This window comes from Hyperolius riggenbachi, chromosome 2 (assembly GCF_040937935.1).
Source record: "Hyperolius riggenbachi isolate aHypRig1 chromosome 2, aHypRig1.pri, whole genome shotgun sequence".
Lineage (NCBI taxonomy): Eukaryota > Metazoa > Chordata > Amphibia > Anura > Hyperoliidae > Hyperolius > Hyperolius riggenbachi.
In genome coordinates this window covers 296,838,468-296,857,249 of record NC_090647.1, presented here as the reverse complement: position 1 = coordinate 296,857,249, position 18,782 = coordinate 296,838,468, and the positions used below count along the sequence as shown (strand labels likewise).

The 18,782-nt window shown below is 43.5% G+C and overlaps 1 protein-coding gene across 1 annotated transcript in view; it reads right to left on the bottom strand.

The window, feature by feature from the left end:
* MYOM3 (myomesin 3) overlaps positions 1 to 18,782 on the bottom strand; it is a 117,139-nt gene that overhangs the window by 84,588 nt on the left and 13,769 nt on the right. Inside the window, exons 4-6 of the mRNA XM_068269003.1 lie at positions 16,113 to 16,272; positions 13,616 to 13,773; positions 2,351 to 2,446 (exon numbers count right to left, since the gene is read on the bottom strand). Coding sequence (XP_068125104.1) covers positions 2,351 to 2,446; positions 13,616 to 13,773; positions 16,113 to 16,272 — 414 coding nt within the window. The remainder of the gene's footprint in view (positions 1 to 2,350; positions 2,447 to 13,615; positions 13,774 to 16,112; positions 16,273 to 18,782) is intronic.

Sequence of the window (18,782 nt, the reverse complement as noted above, 5' to 3'; positions counted from 1 at the left end):
TCTCCCTCACTTCCTGGGAGTGAGGTGTGATGACAGTCACTGAGTCCTCTGCTGCATCTGCTATCACCTGATGATCCTAGTGATTAGTGTCAGTGGTTGTAGAGAGCTATTGATCTGTGTTTTCCCCCAGCACATTCACTGATCACTGATGGTGACAAAGGGGCTGCAGTGCTGGAATGTACAAATCTGGCCCTGGGTGGATTGAAGGATGTGAATAAGTTGCAGGATGCTGACAGGATGCTGACAGTGAATGGCCGTGCGTTCCACTGACCAGTTCCTGTTGACAGTGCACCTCTGTCTGGACCAATCATTTATATGGGGGCGGGTCTTTCCCGGCGTACCAGAAGCACGTCCCATGCTAGACGTGCATTTAACCCCGCTGGCGTTCTTACACTTTGTGAACTCACCTCGGAAGAAGCTTGGCATAGGCCATGCGAAACGGTCGTTAGGCCGTGCACCTAACTAGCGCCCACACCCGCTGCCTCCCACCATCACCCAGGTATAGCCTTTGGACACTTTTCATCATGATATGTTTTCACTGATGTATCATCCAGTTTGTTAAACATTCACCTGCGATGCAATTTTTTGTATTCTGCGATTCAGTGTCACTATGCTACTATTAAACTATAGTGCCAGACTTTTTCTGCTCTTTGAGTTTTTGCTGTGCATACATACTGCCTCGCCGATGCCGGATAAGTGTAGTTTCTGGTTGCTTGAGAGTCAATTTTATAAATAGGCCTAGCTAAAAAAAACAGTATTATACTTCATACTGGATACTTACCATAAACTCTGTATTAATGTTAAAATACAGTACTTAAAAACAAATTAGGACAACGGACAGACTTAACTTAAAGTAACAGAGGTTTATTACTGTATAAAGTGTAAAGGTAGATTTATGCATCCTGCAAGTCCAGAATTTTTTTTCTGGTTGCTTGAGAATTCTGGTTAACTGAGTTCTGGATAAAAGGGGTTTTACTGCACTTATAATTTACATAAATTCCCACTATTGTTTTCAGAAATTGCCTTGTTCACGTTCATGATTTGGTGGTGAACAATACTGTTTCTTGCCATTAGAGGGCACCAACCCTACACTTTTCCATCATAAATAGTGAATGCAAGAAACATTTTAGCCCTTTGTAAATGACCTACTGTATTCTTAAAAAGCAGATGGACTACAGGAGGCTGGGGAAAGCCCCAGACTTGGTGATGGATGCAGGGAGAAGCAGGCATATTTAGTTCTTCTGACTGCGCTCTGTGCCACTCTGCATTATTATTATTATTTAAGTATTTATATAGCGCCGACATCTTTGTTTCCTTTACCTGAACGCTATGTTATCAGTGGACAATACAGTATACACAGCAATGCTCATGGCTCATTTAGTGTATTTTGACGTACTTTTGACAAATAACATTTATATATTTGTTTCCTTTACCTGAGCGCTGGGATATCATTGGACAATATACACAGCAATTATTTATTTATTTATTGTATTTTTAAAACGCCAACATATTACGCAGTGCTGCAATGCTCATGTAGTGTAATATCTGTGGAGTACTCATATATCATTCACCATCCTATGTGAATTTTAATTGATCTTTATCTATTCTGTGTAAATCCCTATTTTTCCTGAAGTAAGCAGTAAAGCAGTGCAACTTTTGTGTTGTGTAAACAAAGCAGTTGAATACAAATACTGCAAAATGACTAAATTTAAATAAATGACTGATATTGGCAGCATTTTCTCACAAGTACTAATTATATTTCTTAGAAAGGCTATCATAATCTACTGTAGTTTCTTAGTGGGCAGCAATGTAGAATGCAGGAGAAACAGATATTAATCAGCCTCATGGTAATGGCTCTCTTGGCTGTAGCACACCAAGACTACAATCAAGTTTTATTAACAGCTAGATAGATTGTAAGCCTTTGAGCAGGGCCCTCCTCCTTATGTCTCCTACCTGTTCATGCACCTCCATTACTGTACACCCATCCTATTGATCTGAGTGAACTCTTGAGTGAACTAGACTTGCCTAATCTCCATGCTCCCATCCAGTGACTGACTAAGCATTAACTTGTACTCATTCTGTGCTGCGTGATCTGGTTTGCATGTATTCCTGTATTGTCTTATTGCTGTATGTCACCCCTAAATAATGTCTGTAACCTTAACTAATGTCCAGTGCTGCATAATATGTTGACGCTTTATAAATACAATAAATAAACTACTTATTATTATTACAGACACAAAATGCAATAAGAGATCTTTGCTGCTTTAACATTGCCACCCAGTGGTTATCACTGATAATGCATAGATATACACAGATTTTTGTTGCTAAATACACATTGCAACAATATTACCTGCGGATCTCCAAAGACAGCATTCCATATTCATTCAGTATTCTGTACTTGCCAGGTGGTGAGGTTCTCAGATCAATAGGCTGTCCATTCTTAAACCTGATTATAAAAATATAGCCAGATGCTACAAAGCTCACTAAAAGACAATTATGTAACCTTATAATAGTTTATCCTTTTCAGAAATGTGTATTTGAAATATGTAAAGCAGTGCTGTAGAGGACAGCATCATGCCTAACTGGATGTTAAGCCAATCAGAGACCTTCTAGAGCTCAGGAAATGGGAAACAGTAAATTCGGGCGCCTGAGGCTAGTGGACAAATCGGGCGCCGCCATTCACTCCTATAATAAATATCGTTTAATGGGCGCCCGATAGGAAAAAAGGGCGCCGGAGAAAACTAACGTTTTAAAAGCGGCGCCCGGAGACTTAATGTTGTATTACTGTTTCTCATGATTACACATTATTTAATGATTTATACATTTTTAAATATTATTTTTAAACGAAAAACAGTACAATATTTTTTTCCAAACATTATTTTTAAACGAAAAACAGTACTTTTTTTTTTTTTTTTTTTTTTTCATTATTTTTAAACGAAAAAACCAACAGGGGGGTCTTAGGTTTAGGCACCAACAGGGGGGTCTTAGGTTTAGGCACCAACAGGGGGGTCTTAGGTTTAGGCACCAACAGGGGGTCTTAGGTTTAGGCACCAAAAGGGGGGTCTTAGGTTTAGGCACCAACAGGGGGGTATTAGGTTTAGGCACCAACAGGGGGTCTTAGGTTTAGGCACCAACAGGGGGGTCTTAGGTTTAGGCACCAACAGGGGGGGTCTTAGGTTTAGGCACCAACAGGGGGGTCTTAGGTTTAGGCACTAATAGGGGGGTCTAGGGGTTAGGGGTAGGTACAGGGAGGGTTACTTAGGCACCAACAGGGGGGGTCTTAGGTTTAGGCATCAACAGGGGGGTCTAGGGGTTAGGGGTAGGTACAGGGAGGGTTACTTAGTAATTTTTTTTTTTTAAACGTTATTATACGTTTCACTATTTAAACGAAAGATTAACGTTTTTACAATTGCCGATTTAATGCACATTATGTAATGATTTATAACTTTAAAAAACATTAATTTTAAACGAAATACAGTACAATACATTTTTAAACGTTATCCATGCTTATCGTTAAAAACCCGGCGCCCTTTTTTCCCAGCGCCCCTTTTTAACGTACGCCAGGAAATGCCCCCTCATTGGCAGTGGCCAGTGCTGCTGGAGTGATATGACTACACAGTATGCATACTTACCACTAGTGAAATATGCAGCAACTAACTACAGAGTGGATTTAAAGTACATGTCCCCACAAAAGGGGTATTTAGTACCCCAGCCTGATCATTGGCTACGTGAAGCTGATTTGGTACTAAATGTATATTATCTAAACTGAAAGATATGTATAATTCTCAAGAGGAAAACATTGGAATGGATTCTCCTGGTATAATCTTCTCCACAAAATTGGCTGGGGCCAACTGGGGGTCTGAAAATTAAACCTTCTGAACCCTTTAAGTTACTGCATTGTATTGTATGTATTGGAATCCGCAACTTGTGCCAAGTGTAGCTGTAACCTTTGTGGAAATATGTAATTTTATCCCCAGTTCATGGTTTGCAGGGCCGGATTTGTACCCTTTACCGCCCAAGGCCCGCTGTCACCAGCCGCCCCCCCCCCCCCCCCCCCTTCACCACCAACATCTCACCTCCAAACTTACACACACTTTTTCCCCCAAGCAAAAAGTCTTAAAGTGAACATTACACAAAAAATACCTTAAAGGACAACTGTAACTAGAGGGATAGGGAGGCTGCCATATTTATTTCCTTTTATACAATGCCAGTTGCCTGGCTATCCTGCTGATCCTCTGCCTCTAATACCTTTAGCCATAGCCCCTGAACAAGCATGCAGCACATTAGGTGTTTCTGACATTCTTGTCAGATCTGTGTAAGATTGGCTGCATGCTTGTTTCTGGTGTGATTCAGACACTACTGCAGCCAAATAGATCAGCAGGGCTGCCAGGCAACTGGTATTGTTTAAAAGGAAATAAATATGACAACCTCCGCATCCCTTTCTTTACAGTTGTCCTTTAAATCGTTCTGGTGTCCACTGTTTCTGCACTGGGACCCTCTGAGCATATTCAGACCCCTCACCGCTGCCTGGGACCCTTTTCTTCCTTGCGGCTGCACTCCTGTCTGTGTACAACCATACTGGGTTTATGCAAGTATCATCCGCACATGCCCAGTAATACAAAGCCTTTCCTGCAGGTCTGTTTTTGTGGTAACGGGAATCTGAGGACCATACTTGTGCATTCCCAGTACAGTTGCATTTGTACATGGGATCGCAGGCATGAGAAAATATAAGGTCCCAGGCAGCAATGGGGGGCTGAATATGTTCATGACCCCTCAGTATAGGTAGCTGGATTCTGTCCATGCCTTTAGTATAGGCAGCCAGATGCTGTCCCTCTTGCCCCCCAGCCCCCCTTAGTATAGGCAGCCAGATGCTGTCCCTCTTGCCCCCCAGCCCCCCTTAGTATAGGCAGCCAGATGCTGTCCCCCTTGCCCCCCAGCCCCCCTTAGTATAGGCAGCCAGATGCTGTCCCTCTTGCCCCCCAGCCCCCCTTAGTATAAGCAGCCAGATGCTGTCCCTCTTGCCCCCCAGCCCCCCTTAGTATAGGCAGCCAGACGCTGTCCCCCTTGCTCCTCCAGCCCCCCTTAGTATAGGCAGCCAGATGCTGTCCCCCTTGCTCCCCCTTAGTATAGGCAGCCAGATGCTGTCCCCCTTGCCCCCCAGCCCCCCTTAGTATAGGCAGCCAGATGCTGTCCCCCTTGCTCCCCCAGCCCCCCTTAGTATAGGCAGCCAGATGCTGTCCCCCTTGCTCCCCCAGCCCCCCTTAGTATAAGCAGCCAGATGCTGTCCCTCTTGCCCCCCAGCCCCCCTTAGTATAGGCAGCCAGATGCTGTGCCCCTTGCTCCCCCAGCCCCCCTTAGTATAGGCAGCCAGATGCTGTCTCCCTTGCTCCCCCTTAGTATAGGCAGCCAGATGCTGTCCCCCTTGCTCCCCCAGCCCCCCTTAGTATAGGCAGCCAAATTATGTATCCCCCCCCCCACCCCCCAGTATTGGCAGCCAGATTCTGTCACCTCCCCCCCCCATTTTTGCATAGGTGGCCTGATGCTGCCCCCACCCCCTCAGTACAGACACTACTTTACTATAGGTAGTCAAATGCTGTGTCCGCCCCTCCCCCCCCCAGTACAGGTAGCCAGATGCTGTTCCCCCTTATACCCACCCCCCCCAACCTCAGTATAGGTAGCCAGATGATGTCCCACCCTTACCCCCCTTAGTATAGGTTGCCAGAAGCTGTCCCCCCTCCCTTACTATAAGCAGTCAAATGCAGTCCACCTGTAACCCCCTCCCCCTCCGTGTAGGAAGCCCGATGCTGTCCCCATCACCTCTGATCCCCCCCCCCCCCATCCGAGCAGGAGCCAGCACAGTGCGGATGTCCTCATCCTCTCTTCCTCCCTCCGTCACTCACAGACTGGCAGCAGAGTCACTAACCGAACTATCAGCGCTAAAGATTCCTCTGTCCCACTGTCAGCCTCTGCAGTGCATCTCTCATTCCAGTCAGCGTCTCTCACATGTGACTCACCGACACTTTACCGGGGAGTCACATGATGGGAATCACCAGAAGGAGAGAGGGATGCACTGCAGAGGCTGACACTGACAGTAAGGCAGAGGAATCTTCAGCGCTGAAAGTTCGGTGAGTGACTCTGCTGCAACTCTGCGAGGGGACGGAGGGGGAAGAGAGGATGAGGACAACGGACATCCGCATCGGCTCCTACTCTCCGGGAAGGGGCGGCTGCCGGCTGTGCTGAGCTAAGGTATGCGGTTGCCTGCCCCTAACAGGAAATAGTATAGCGCTGTAACAGGAAGCGCTGCGTAGCAGGGGTAAAGTGGAGGCTGCAGACTTGGGGAGCGCATTTCAGGGCTGGTGACAGGTGAAGTCAACCTGTCACCACCCGCCCCTCACCTTCTGGTGGACTCTGGCGCCCTAGGCACCAGCCTTGGGTGCCTTTCCCCAAATCCGGCCCTGATGGTTCGACCGCGTAGCATGGCTGGCGGCTGAGGGAAAGAAGGATGGGCAACGGGGCCATTTGGATCAAGCGTGAGTGGTTAGTCACATGACAGGTTTCATCAGACCCCTTTATAGGGCTTTGCATGCCATATTTGCTTATTATTTCAGCGTTAAAACTTCCTGGTCCAATATAGCATTCACCAGCACCCCCATTGGTGCATCCAATCCAGAACCCAATATTCAAAAATTAACAGTTGATAAAGGCTAAAAAAGTAATCAGGCATACCTCAAGAGTGTAATAGTAGCAGATCTACCAGATCGCACTGATGGCAAAAGCTGATCGGCCATAGATTATCAAAAACAATATCATAGTTCTAATGTAAACAGAACGCCAAACATACGCATCAAAATGACGCATGCACATAGACGTACGCATCCAAAAGACGCGACGACACAAGCCCACCAAGCGTATGCATGAAAATGACGCAACTATGCATACCGTCTGTCCGTAACCATAGCGACCAGATGTACGCGTCAAAATGACGCAACAGCGCATACCGTCCATCTGTAACCGTAGCGACCAGATGTACGCGTCAAGATGACATAACGACGCATGCCGTAACCGCGGCAACCAACGAGTATACAAAAAAAGGATGGCGTGGGCATAACAATCCACTGCCACCTTCCTATGCGTCAAAAAGGTCGCATAAAAGTAAAAAAGAGCGTTTACATAAAAAAGATCCAGCACCATTTTAGATAAATCTAGCACCACCTAGAGAATATAAAAATAATGCAAATTCACAGGTGGGCCAAATCCGCATATCCCATCAGTGCAATCATATCTGTTAATTGGTTAAATAACACTAACCTATAAATCAGAAAAAACTCATAGACCCCCCCCCCCCCCACACACACACACACACATACCCATAAACTTTCTGCGAAAATTGGAAATGGAAATCGTCGGAATGTTGCAGTATATGTAATCGGCATTCGCAGAAATCAGAATTTCGTCAGAATTGGAAATCGGCAATTCTGACCTTCCCTATATTTAATGAGATGCTAATAATTTCTAACTGATGGAAATTTAATGAAAATATATGCAGCTTGCCTTGCACATAAATCAAATGAAGTAGGTGCTGTACTTCAAGGGTTCAGTACAGGTAGTCCTCGGATTACGTACGCCCGCTTTATGAACGCCCCGCCGATACGAACGGCCTGACAATGGCTCCGCCCCGCCGATGACGTCACCACGACCGCCGGATTGCGCCGATTTAAATGTTTACAAGTACATTTACATTGCTTTAAAGACGCCATGTGTGTGTGGGGAGGTAGCAGATACATACCGCACATCTCCCGTGCCCTGGCGTCACCATCTGCCTCTACAAAACACCTCCGTATCATTACAGAGATCCGCGTCCTCTGACGCAGGCTGGAAGGCGACCCGGAATACTACGCATGCGCAGAGCAGTAACAGTATCCGGGTCAGAGGACGCGGATCTCTGTAATGATACGGAGGTGTTTTGTAGAGGCGGAGGGCGATGCCAGGGCACGGGAGGTGTGCGGTATGTATCTGCTACCTCCCCACACACACATGGCATCTTTAGAGCAATGTAAAGGTACATAAAAACATTTAAATGGGCGCTGTCTCGACTTAAGGACGGATTCAGGTTAAGAACGAGCCTACAGTCCCTATCTCGTTCGTTAACCGAGGACTACCTTATGTTTTACGGCATCAATCAATCCATCATGTAGGTCTCTCATGCTGCGCAGCAAGGGACAAAATGTTGTCTTTTGCATTCAATGGTAGACTAATGAAGTTTCTGAGAGAGACGTTTTGGTTTCTTTCTGTGAAGCAGAGTGTCAGAAACAGGCTGAGCTATGGAAGAACTCTGACTTCAGCTTTATGTTTGGACATGTTTTAAGTCAAGTTACAGTGGATCTCTGCCTGTTACCTGTACATTCTTCTCAGTCCTATGATGTATTTAGCCTCCATCCTTATGTATTCATTTAGAACTTAATTATACATGTAAATTCATTAATTTGCATAATTAGCAATGCTCTCTGAGATATAGAATAATTTCTCAAGTCTTTATAGCCAACCATTCACGTGTGGCTTAGGGACTGGGACAAGCACACAGCAGGCATTTACTAATAACACAAATCTAAACTTTTGTTGTGTAAAATAAACTTCTCTGCAGCTTAGAAATAAAGCCTTGTACTGTACCCACATATGAGGCTTTTTGTCTGGCAGAGATAAGGACCTGATGATCCTGATCTCTCAGGAGATATTGCAGGCTAGCGATGTGTTTTTTTACTATGCAAGGGGAGGGGGGGCAGAGGTCTGACGGTGAGACACGGAACGGACATCAATCGGCAGGTGGGGAGAACAATGCTCTCGTTGCTCACCCAAAATGATAAGCCAGGTGAATTGCTGTCCGAAACACCAGGAGGGAGGGGTCAGAGGCTGCCATACACACGCTGGATTCTTGGCAGAGGCAGTTGTTATTGGACTCCTCAGTAGAGTTTCATCTAGCATGTGTACAAGTTTTAGTAAATAAAGGAAGAAGAGACCTGTACCTGCCAGTAGAGGGGTTTGTGATTTGAAACAAAGTGGTAACATAACCTCCTAATTTGTTTCCAAAGTGCCAAGCTGCTAATTTATAAATAGAGGAGGAGGCACCACCAGCAAGAGTTTGAAGAAGCGAAGTGAATTGACAAAATCGCAATCAAAAGGACAGGATGCAACATACAGTATAATTAAGGAAAGCGGTAATAGGGCCAGGGAACTGAACCTGGTGTATTATGGTTTGAGAAAATAAAATAGATGAAATATTACTCATAAAAGTGAGTTATCCCTTAGACAACCACTGGTAGAGCTTTTGGGAACATCTTGCATAAATGTAAAAAGGGTTTGCGGTAAAAAGTACGCTGGAGATAGCCGCTAGTAGAATATCACTAACCTTTACCAATATTTTACTATGACTTATCCTTATCTTACCCTAACACCAGCCCCTCCTCTCAGAGCCTAACACTAACTTATCCCAATGGCACCGCCTAACCCGAACCCCCTCCCTGGTGGTTCATAACCTTAAAACACAACCCCCATGCCTAACACTAAAGACCACTCTGCCTGCGCCTAACCCTAAAGACCCCCACCCCCCCAACACTATCTGCTACTTTTAATTCTCTTTTATCACATATGTCACAGTACCATTCTTACCATCCTCAATATTTGACTGAGCAGAGCATCTATTACGGAAGGAAGTGGCAGTTCCCCCTTCTCTGCCATAAGCGCCAAGTTCCTGAGGACAGGCAGAGAGGAGGGGTAACTGCCACTTCCTCCCGCAAATAATCGATGTTCGGCTCAGTCAGAAATTATGACTGAGCAGGACGGGGGCCACAGGGGGTGCTGGAGTGTGAGGATGGTGCTGTGACATATGTCACAACAGCACACATAAAGGAGAATCAAAAGTATGTTGAGTTGAGAAAAACCCAGTCCTGGGGTAGTCACAGCCCCTGATGAGTCACACATAGTGACGAAACCGGTAGGGCGTGGCTTGGAGCAGCGAGGAGGACAGCAAGTGCGATAGACGCCGGACACGCTGGGAGATAGGAACGAGCCGAGCCGTGGCCCTGGAATGGGAGATCGGTAGTATGCTTGTGACATGCTTTTTAAAGATTATGTGATGTACGCGCATTACTTTTATTGGAGACATTAAATGTATGGTTTTACACATTGGAAGTCTTTGTGCTTTCCTCTGAGGTTGCATATAGGATAAAGACACTGAGTGGGTATATACTTGTGAATAGGAAGGCTAAGCAGAAGGCTGATTGTTGATGATCCTGCCAGTCCGTTACCAGATGTATTGACGGTGAGCGGGGATGATGTTAGATCGGAGGGTAGAGCCTGAGTCTAGCTGGTGGTGGTGGTCCCCGCCCCCTACCTTCACAAGTAGTGTGAGCCTGTGTTGTGCATACACCAGAGGGGTGTTTATCTTGTATAGCAGTCTGCACTATTAACTTGCTTTGTGTTTATTTTGAGGTGTATCTGTGCCCAGGAGAGACACTTTAGGAGCAAGTCGACCCCTGGATGTATGGACTGAGCGCAAGCTATTTTTTGCATAATCTCAAGTCCTGGGGTAGTTTAAGCATGAAGGAAGCTGTGGTACCCAACTGTAAATGTATGCAGGGCACTGCAGTTCTGTTTCCGCTCTTCTTCTACAATTCTTCTTCTACAATTTGAATTTTCATGTTCAAACATGAAGTTAGCCATTCAGAGCAGAAAACATTTAAAGCAGAAAACAACAAAAGTTGTCTTGATCATCTTTGGACAAAGAGAAAGTACAAACATTAATTGATACAGCTATAGCTGTTGGGGTTTCACTATCAAAGGCTCACAAAGTAGAGTTATTGGGGGTCTTGGTTATGGATGCAGAACGAACTACTATTTTGATGATTAATATTAATGTATTTTCTTATTGGATTCTTCCCCTTTTTTTTCCAACAATGATGCAAACCACTACTCTTCCAAAGAGGGTCACCCTTCTGAGGAAGAATCTGATTAGAGGAAAAGTACTATTGGCTGATTGGGACCACTCATCAGCTAAACTGAGTTAGAAAAAAACCCAAAACATTAATTGACACATCCATGAAATCTGCAGAGCTGACATGAGGAGGGATGCTTTTTTACCATTGTGTGTGGACTTTCGCTTTAGGACTGATTACTAATAGGCAGAATGCAACCCAAAGACCGTTTCCAATAACTGAAATTATATCATTTGCACCAATAAGCTGCTGTGCGATGTGGCAGAAATTAGCCAGCAATCAGTATTTTGTAGCATTGTACCGCCTCTCCCCATCTAATAAAATGGAATGCAGACACTAAATATCTTACAGCAATACATGTGACAACTAATGAGTCAGAAGTCAAAGAAGACAAATGTATTTGTGACGTGTTCCCACTAATCCTGCTCGTCTCAATTTTTAGAGCGGTGTAAGCTATACTTTGCCAGAGGCAGGAACATTTCTGAGAAAAGAAGGGTTCATGAGAGTGTCATAGTCAAGTTGCACGTGAAGTGAGTAATGCAATTATGTTCATTTGTGGGAACCAATTATATATTTGCTTACTGAGCCAAGAACAATGAAATATTATTTTTATTCCATACCAATCCAATAAAACTTCTCAAAGTTGTTCTTTAACAAAACTGTTTTTGAATAATAAATTATTGCATGGTCTATAACGATATATACATTGTTATAGCATAGCTGTATTTCTATCAAACCACATTTAAAAGTATCCTCCTCAGGGCCTGTTCACACTAGGGGCCCTTCTTGCCAGCGTTAAAGCAACAGTGAAGCAATCTGGGAAAAAGTTTGATACCTATGGAGAGGAAAAGTTCTGGATCCAATACAGCCTTCCCAGTCCTCTCTATTGCCCCCTTGTTCCACTGCCAGGCGAGTTCTAAAATCCGGGGACTAAGGAAACCTCAGATGCCTGTCCTTTAAAGCGGTGTAAAACCCTGACATAATAGTCAATAAAAACATGTTTTCCAACTTTTTATATGTCATATGGTTATCATATTTGCTTTTGTGCATAAGTATTATTATTCATTTAAAAATGATACGTTCCCAAAGTACACTTTTTTTGCCCTGAGAGCTGACTTTGCATTTTATTCATAACTGCTTTATTCATCTTTTAACTTAAAAAGACTCTGAAGTCACATAAAAATCATGTTTTTATATTAAAAATCACTTTAACACGATTGTCCTAAGTAAAACGCTGCATCTCCGCGGCTGAACTCTAACTAAATCCCCCAAACTCCCCCCGCAAAATCCACGACTTTCTTGGTCGTGGATTTTGCTGCCCCGGGAGGCAGAGCTTTCAGCTGCAGCTCTGCCTCCATGCGCGTCAATCCACCGCGTATCTCTGCCTCTCCCCCACCCCTCTCAGTGGAAGAAGACTGAGAGGGGTGGGTAGAGGCAGCGATCCGTGCTGAAAGATGCTTGTAGAGGCAGAGCTGCAGCCAAAAGCTCTGCCTCTCACTAAAGCGCTCCCCGCAATGTGCCCCGGGGAGTTTGGGGGGATTTAGTTAGAGTTCAGCCGCAGGGATGCGGCGTTTTAGTTAGGGCTATCATGTTAAAGAGATTTTTTATATAAAAACATGATTTGTATGAGACTTCAGAGTCTCTTTAAGATGAAATGCTTTCTGATTGTCTGACTTTGTTCATCAGAGCCTGAGCACATAGCCGCAGCACAGGGTAACACTACATGGGGCCCCAACTGTGGCAATAGCTCACCCAGGTCATCAGTCATCCAACATGTAGAAGGAATTGAAGAGCCACATGTTCCTTTTCTGTGGCCACCACTGGTCCAATCAAGAAAGCATACTTATGCTGGGAGGGAGGTAGTAGTATGCAGCCATCCTGTTCATGTCATACATCGTGGAGCCATGTTCAAAATAGGGTGTGCTGTTGATGTGGGGAGGGGAAGAGTGCTATTGCTACTTGAGTTTGGGACAACTGTCTGAGGTAGCAGTAAGATGTCACTACAGGAGGGTGGGTAAGCTGCCACTGAGGGAAGGAGGTTGGGCTGTTGTTACAGGTGTATGAGTTTGCTGTTCTTGGAGGGATAATGGCAGTTACCTGTCACTACAGGACGGTAAGTAGTGAGTTGTCACTGAGAGGATGGGGTTGGGTTGTACTGATAAGGGTATCGATATGCTGTCCTTGTGGTCAGCACAGTTGGATGGGTAAACTGTTACTGAAGTCTTGATCCCTCGGACAACATTGCAGGGCTAGCACTGTACACAGTCCTGTTGCTATATGCAGGGGCAGTGGGTCACGGAGTGGCACGGGATTGATGTCACATGGGTGAAAGAGTGATTGGAGAAAACAGTGCCTCGGCCAATTTAATCCACCAGATGAATTGCTGGCCGAGGGGGTCTGGGGCTGCGGTACAAAGGCTGGTGGTCATTATTGCCCATCTCAACCGAGTTTCTAGTGTGTGTATACGGGGAGGAAACAATGACCATTGCTATGGGGCTTGGGGGTAAGCATCAAGTGGGGAAGGAAGCACTTCAAGCACTGCTCCGGGGTCGTATGATTTGTGGTTATGCACTATTGTTAGTTCAATCTTGAGAGTATCAGCAGAAATGCATACTGTAATAACTTACCATTGGACAACAGGTCTAGGTGTGCCCATTACAGTGCAATTCAGCGTGACAGGCATCCTCTCCCACACACAATGTGCCCTGAGCGGGATCCAGAATAGGGGCGCACGTCTTGCACACAACTCTCTGAACTCCTTCATCTGCCTGGATTTCTCTTCAGCCTTTGAGAAAAAAAGCATTCTCTACTAACTTAGCATTTAATTTACAGTATCATGCATATGGAGTATTCTGTATAAATACAATGGTAAGAATGTCAATGTAATATAAAAAGAAACATTACAGATTTCATATATGGGCAGTAGGCACATACTTTTGAAAGTTTTCCTATAAACGAGCATAATTCAACTATATAACGCTTAACTGAAACAATTGTTTGAAACCTAATTATGATATTATCTTAGAAATGTGTGTGATGTGCAAAAAGTGATAATCCTTACCTCGACATAGAACAAAGCATTTATGGTATTCTGTGTCCTGACAGGATCCACTTATCAGACAGCTAGAATTTTTCCTTACGCACATTTTCAAAGCCAACCAGATTCCCCATAGACATTCCTTAAAGGCACCAAGCCAGATCGGATGCTTATTTAAGCAGAGAGAGCTTCAAAAACATTTTCTAGCCAAGCTTAATATCCTAGTACAAACACGCAAGCTTTGAATCTCTATCATCACGTCTGCTAATAGCTACAAAAATCCAGTGACTTAAAACTGACCTATCAAAAATACTTCTACCACAAACTATGATTTAAATTATTAAGGATGAGGTTCATTATAAGGTGGTCTTAGATTCAACAAGGCTGCATATGATGGTGCAAAGGAAACTGGGGAAAAGAGGGAATGATGGAACAGTTCGCCAAATTGTCCCGTTGGAATTCTTGTTAAATTTCTCTGTAGAAGCATTGGCCATAACTGGCCAAAGTTCTCATGAGCTGGAGAAAACTGAAGACTAAATAATCCAAAGATCCTGCCCTGGATTTTTTAAAAAACATTTTAAAGATAACCTGAACTGTACATAAAACTTTGCAATAATTAATTGTATGTGTTTTTTTATAATGATAAATGGAATATTAGTAACATAAAACTGAAAAAAAAACAGATGCACAAACCACAAAGGGCGTTTAGTTGTGCAAGCACAGAGTATGTATTTATTCAAAATCACAGTCACAGCCATAAAAAAACCAGAACTCACATTGAAGGTCCATGCACACTGGACCCCTCTTTCGTAGTTTCACATAAAAATCTATCTATATGGTGTACGCAACCGCCGTGTCCATACAGATACCTTTTTATGTGATACTATGTAAGAGGGGTCCAGTGTGCATGGACCCTCAATGTGAGTTCTGGTTTTATCTTTGTGACTGTGATTTTGAATAAATATATACACTGTGTTTGCACAACTAAACGCCCTTTGTGGTTTGTGTCCTGGTGGTCGCCACATCTGCTTTGAGCACTGGGCACTGCAGGTGCAAAGAGAGTGAGACTACTGCGCTGATTATACTTTATTTAGCTTCTTTGTTCCACTGTGGATCGGGATTCCTCTGGCTGCAATTACAATATTCAAATTTGATTGCGCTCATATCACTATTGTTCATATAAAACTGAAAAAAAAAAATATTTTCGCTTTAAGCACTTCATGTTTAAAACGGCTAAATTCTAAATAGCAACCATGACAGTCTGATGTAAAATTTGCTTTGCTGAGCTCAAAACTAAAGTAATGACCCTTTGAGCTTTTCACCACTGAAATGACAATTCAAAAGCAGCTTTTTCTCAGCCAAGTAAAAGGATTTTGACTTCTATTTTATTTTTCATGAAACTGGAGTCTGGACTAAATTTGTACTTTTAACCCTTGCTGTCCAGGAAAACAAAAAGGGATGTCAGACATTTTTTTAGCAGGACTAGTATTGTATGTGCTTGTGTTTATCTCATCATGCCACTTCAAGTACACTTTAAACATTGTCTGCCATCAAGTTTGCAACTCTCCCTTGGTTTATACCACACAACAGGGTAGGTTGCTATAAAAAAAAGTGCTGAAGTATGTTAGACCATAATTATGTTTACACATAACAAGGACTTTTTAAGACATAAATCCACAAATTTTAAATTTATTAAAAAAGTTCTTGCTTTGGATTTGTAAATGTGAAAGCAATAGCACAAGAGCTAATTCCTGAACCTTTCATTAACCCTCTCTATTATGCAACTTAACCCATGCAGGTGTTGCCACCATTTGCCAACTAATAGTAGAGCATTTTCAGTTACCAGCCCAGGTTTCCAGTGGTGTCTGACTCCAGAGACGTTTAGGAAATCAGGCCCACATGTGTTCCCTAGAGCTACAGTTAGGTCCATAGATATTTTATTTAAAAACATTTATAGTTATATAAATAATGGTAATGTGGCGTTTGTGTACAGAACCAAAATGAGAAAAAAAGTTGTTTTTGTCCAAATATTTATGGACCTACCGGTAACTGCTATGGTCACACGGATTGGAACTGCTTTCACCTACCTTTCTATGCAAAGCTTTGCGATCAGGTCTCACACGTAAGGCTCTGCAGGCCAAGAGCACCTGAATTTCCATCTTATCCATTTCACTGCTGAATCCAGATTTTTTTTGCTGTCTGGTCTCCATCCACAAGTCTTTTGGATACCATGGTAATACACGATAGCTGCAATGGCATTTTCTATCAGTCAGGAATATGCACATAATGAAATCAAATGTATGTAGCTAATTGGTTATCGTTACTGCCTACCACACTGCCCACCACTGTTCTTTGTTAAACACTTCCAGAACTAAAGTGAAAATAGCTTTAGAGAAAGATGGAATCATAAACGGATTTAAGGAAAGTAGTATTCATTAGCTATTTTTACCTTATAAGTGAGAAGGACAATTTATCAAAATAGGCTAGAAAAATTGGTTAAAAATGATATTGGGGACACCTGTTTCTTTTACATCTATCATAGCCTGGAGAGAGACTAGGGAATTGTTTAACCTTCAATCTTCTTGGGCAGTTATCTTCTAAGGGCGTAAATTTAAAAATAGCGCCACCAAATTATGGTACAGAATGATGCCAGTAATGACACGTTGTTACCAAGATTATTTAACATTCTTGGACATTTCTAAAACATTAAAAAATGTTGGTAACAAGATGTCATTGCCAGAAACTACCATTATTATACATAACCTCCTCCCGGCGATTGCATCTCCTCCACTTCCTAGTTAGTCCTGCAGCCAGCCAATCCCCATGCGGGGACTAAAGGTTCGTATACACGTCCGATAAAGATCGTTCGTTACGAACGATTCGTGACGTTTACACGATATTCAAATTAGACGGAAAAGATCGTTCGTAATGAACGATTGTGTACACACGTGAACGATATAAGTATAAAGTACTGAACGACGAACGATTAAAAAATGCGTGCGCAAACGGAAGTGACGTTATGACAGGCAATAAGAACATGCGTTATCGGACGATCTTTGTACACACTGCAACGATTGAACGATTATCTTTCGAAAAAATCCGCCGGGTTGGATCGGTCCGATTGAACGATAACGATCGTTATCGTTCACAAAAACGATCGTTCACACTTTTTGAACGCACGATTATCGTTCCGATTGTCGTTATCGTTCGTTTTTGAACGATCGTTATCGTACGTGTGTACTCAGCTTAAGGCTGCATGGTGATTGGCTGGCTGCAGAACACCTGCAAACTAACCAGGAAGTGGAGATGCGATGGACGGGAGCAGGTAATGTACACGTGAAACTCGAAAAATTTAAATATCGTGCAAAAGTCCATTTATTTAAGTAACTGAAAAGGTAAAAAGGAATATATGAAATAGGAACCCTTTTGCAGGTGTTTTGGATTAATTAGCTGATTAGAGTCTGACACTTTGAGCCTAGAATATTGAACATGTTTACAATATTCTAATGTCTGAGATTTTAATTTAGGGGTTCTCATAAGCTGTAAGCAATAATCATCAAAATTATAATAAAGGCTTGAAATATTACGCTTGGTATGCAATGAGTCTATTTCATATATTATTTTCACCTTTTAAGTTAAATTACTAAAATAAATATACTTTTGCATAATATTCATTTTTTTTCTTTTTTAAGTTTCACCTGTATAATAAAGTCCCTGCCTCCTCTCACACTGAACCCTCCCTCTACCTATGCCTAACCCTAAGACCCCTGCCTCCTCTCACACTGAACCCTCCCTCTACCTATGCCTAACCGTAGGACCCCTGCCTGGTGTCAAGCAGCTGTAAAAACAAACGGACAAAAAAAAAACCTTTTCAGTTAGCCAGGGACTAAATTGTACAAATATTTAAATATCAGTTGACCCATCTTGAAAAAGTTTTTCTATCTTCTGGGTAACCAGTACAGATGATTAATGAGATGCAAATAATTTTGAATTTCCTGTAAATGTAATGCAACTTGCAATTTGCATTACATTTTCTTGCAAGTCAACATTATTTGTATGTTATTGACCGAGACTAGCCAGCACACTGAATAAAGAACTGTTGTTATGTGGCAATAACTGGTTGGTATAACAGCCTTAGCAGGGCTCTCTGTCCTTATTTGGAAAGCCTGAATAGAGGGCATGGCAATAGTCCAGTTGTGATGTGATAAAAGCATGACCTAAAGCTAGAAGTTATTGTAGGGGTTGACGTTTTTAATTTTTGCAATGTGTTCTAAGTGATAAGAGGAACATTTTACAGCAGCAGAGATTTCATCCAGAGATACCTCCACTGAGAGCATGGCCAGAACTATTTACATGTGTGCCTGATGGCCCATACTCACGGGCTACAATTGTCGCTGCAACACGCGTGAGTATGAGGTGTTGCACGGGCGCGCACCCCGAACCGTCGCTCATCGCTGATGTCGCCGCAACTCCGCCGCAACTGTCGCTAGTCCGCGTGGGTATGCGGACTAGCGACAGCAACCTCTGCCTAGAACACGGCGCTTCGGCGGCGGGGGAGGAACGTCGGCGACAGCTTCCGTCGCACAGCTGGTCCCTCTTCCGCGTGTGTACGCGGAGGGACCTGGCGACGAGCTGTTGCCGGCCTGTCGCGCACACGCTCACGTGTGCTGGCGACAGGCCACAAATGCTGCCCGTGAGTATGGGCCATTATACCTTCAGTCAGGGGAAAAGGTAGCACCTTAGTTTTCACTTCCCTG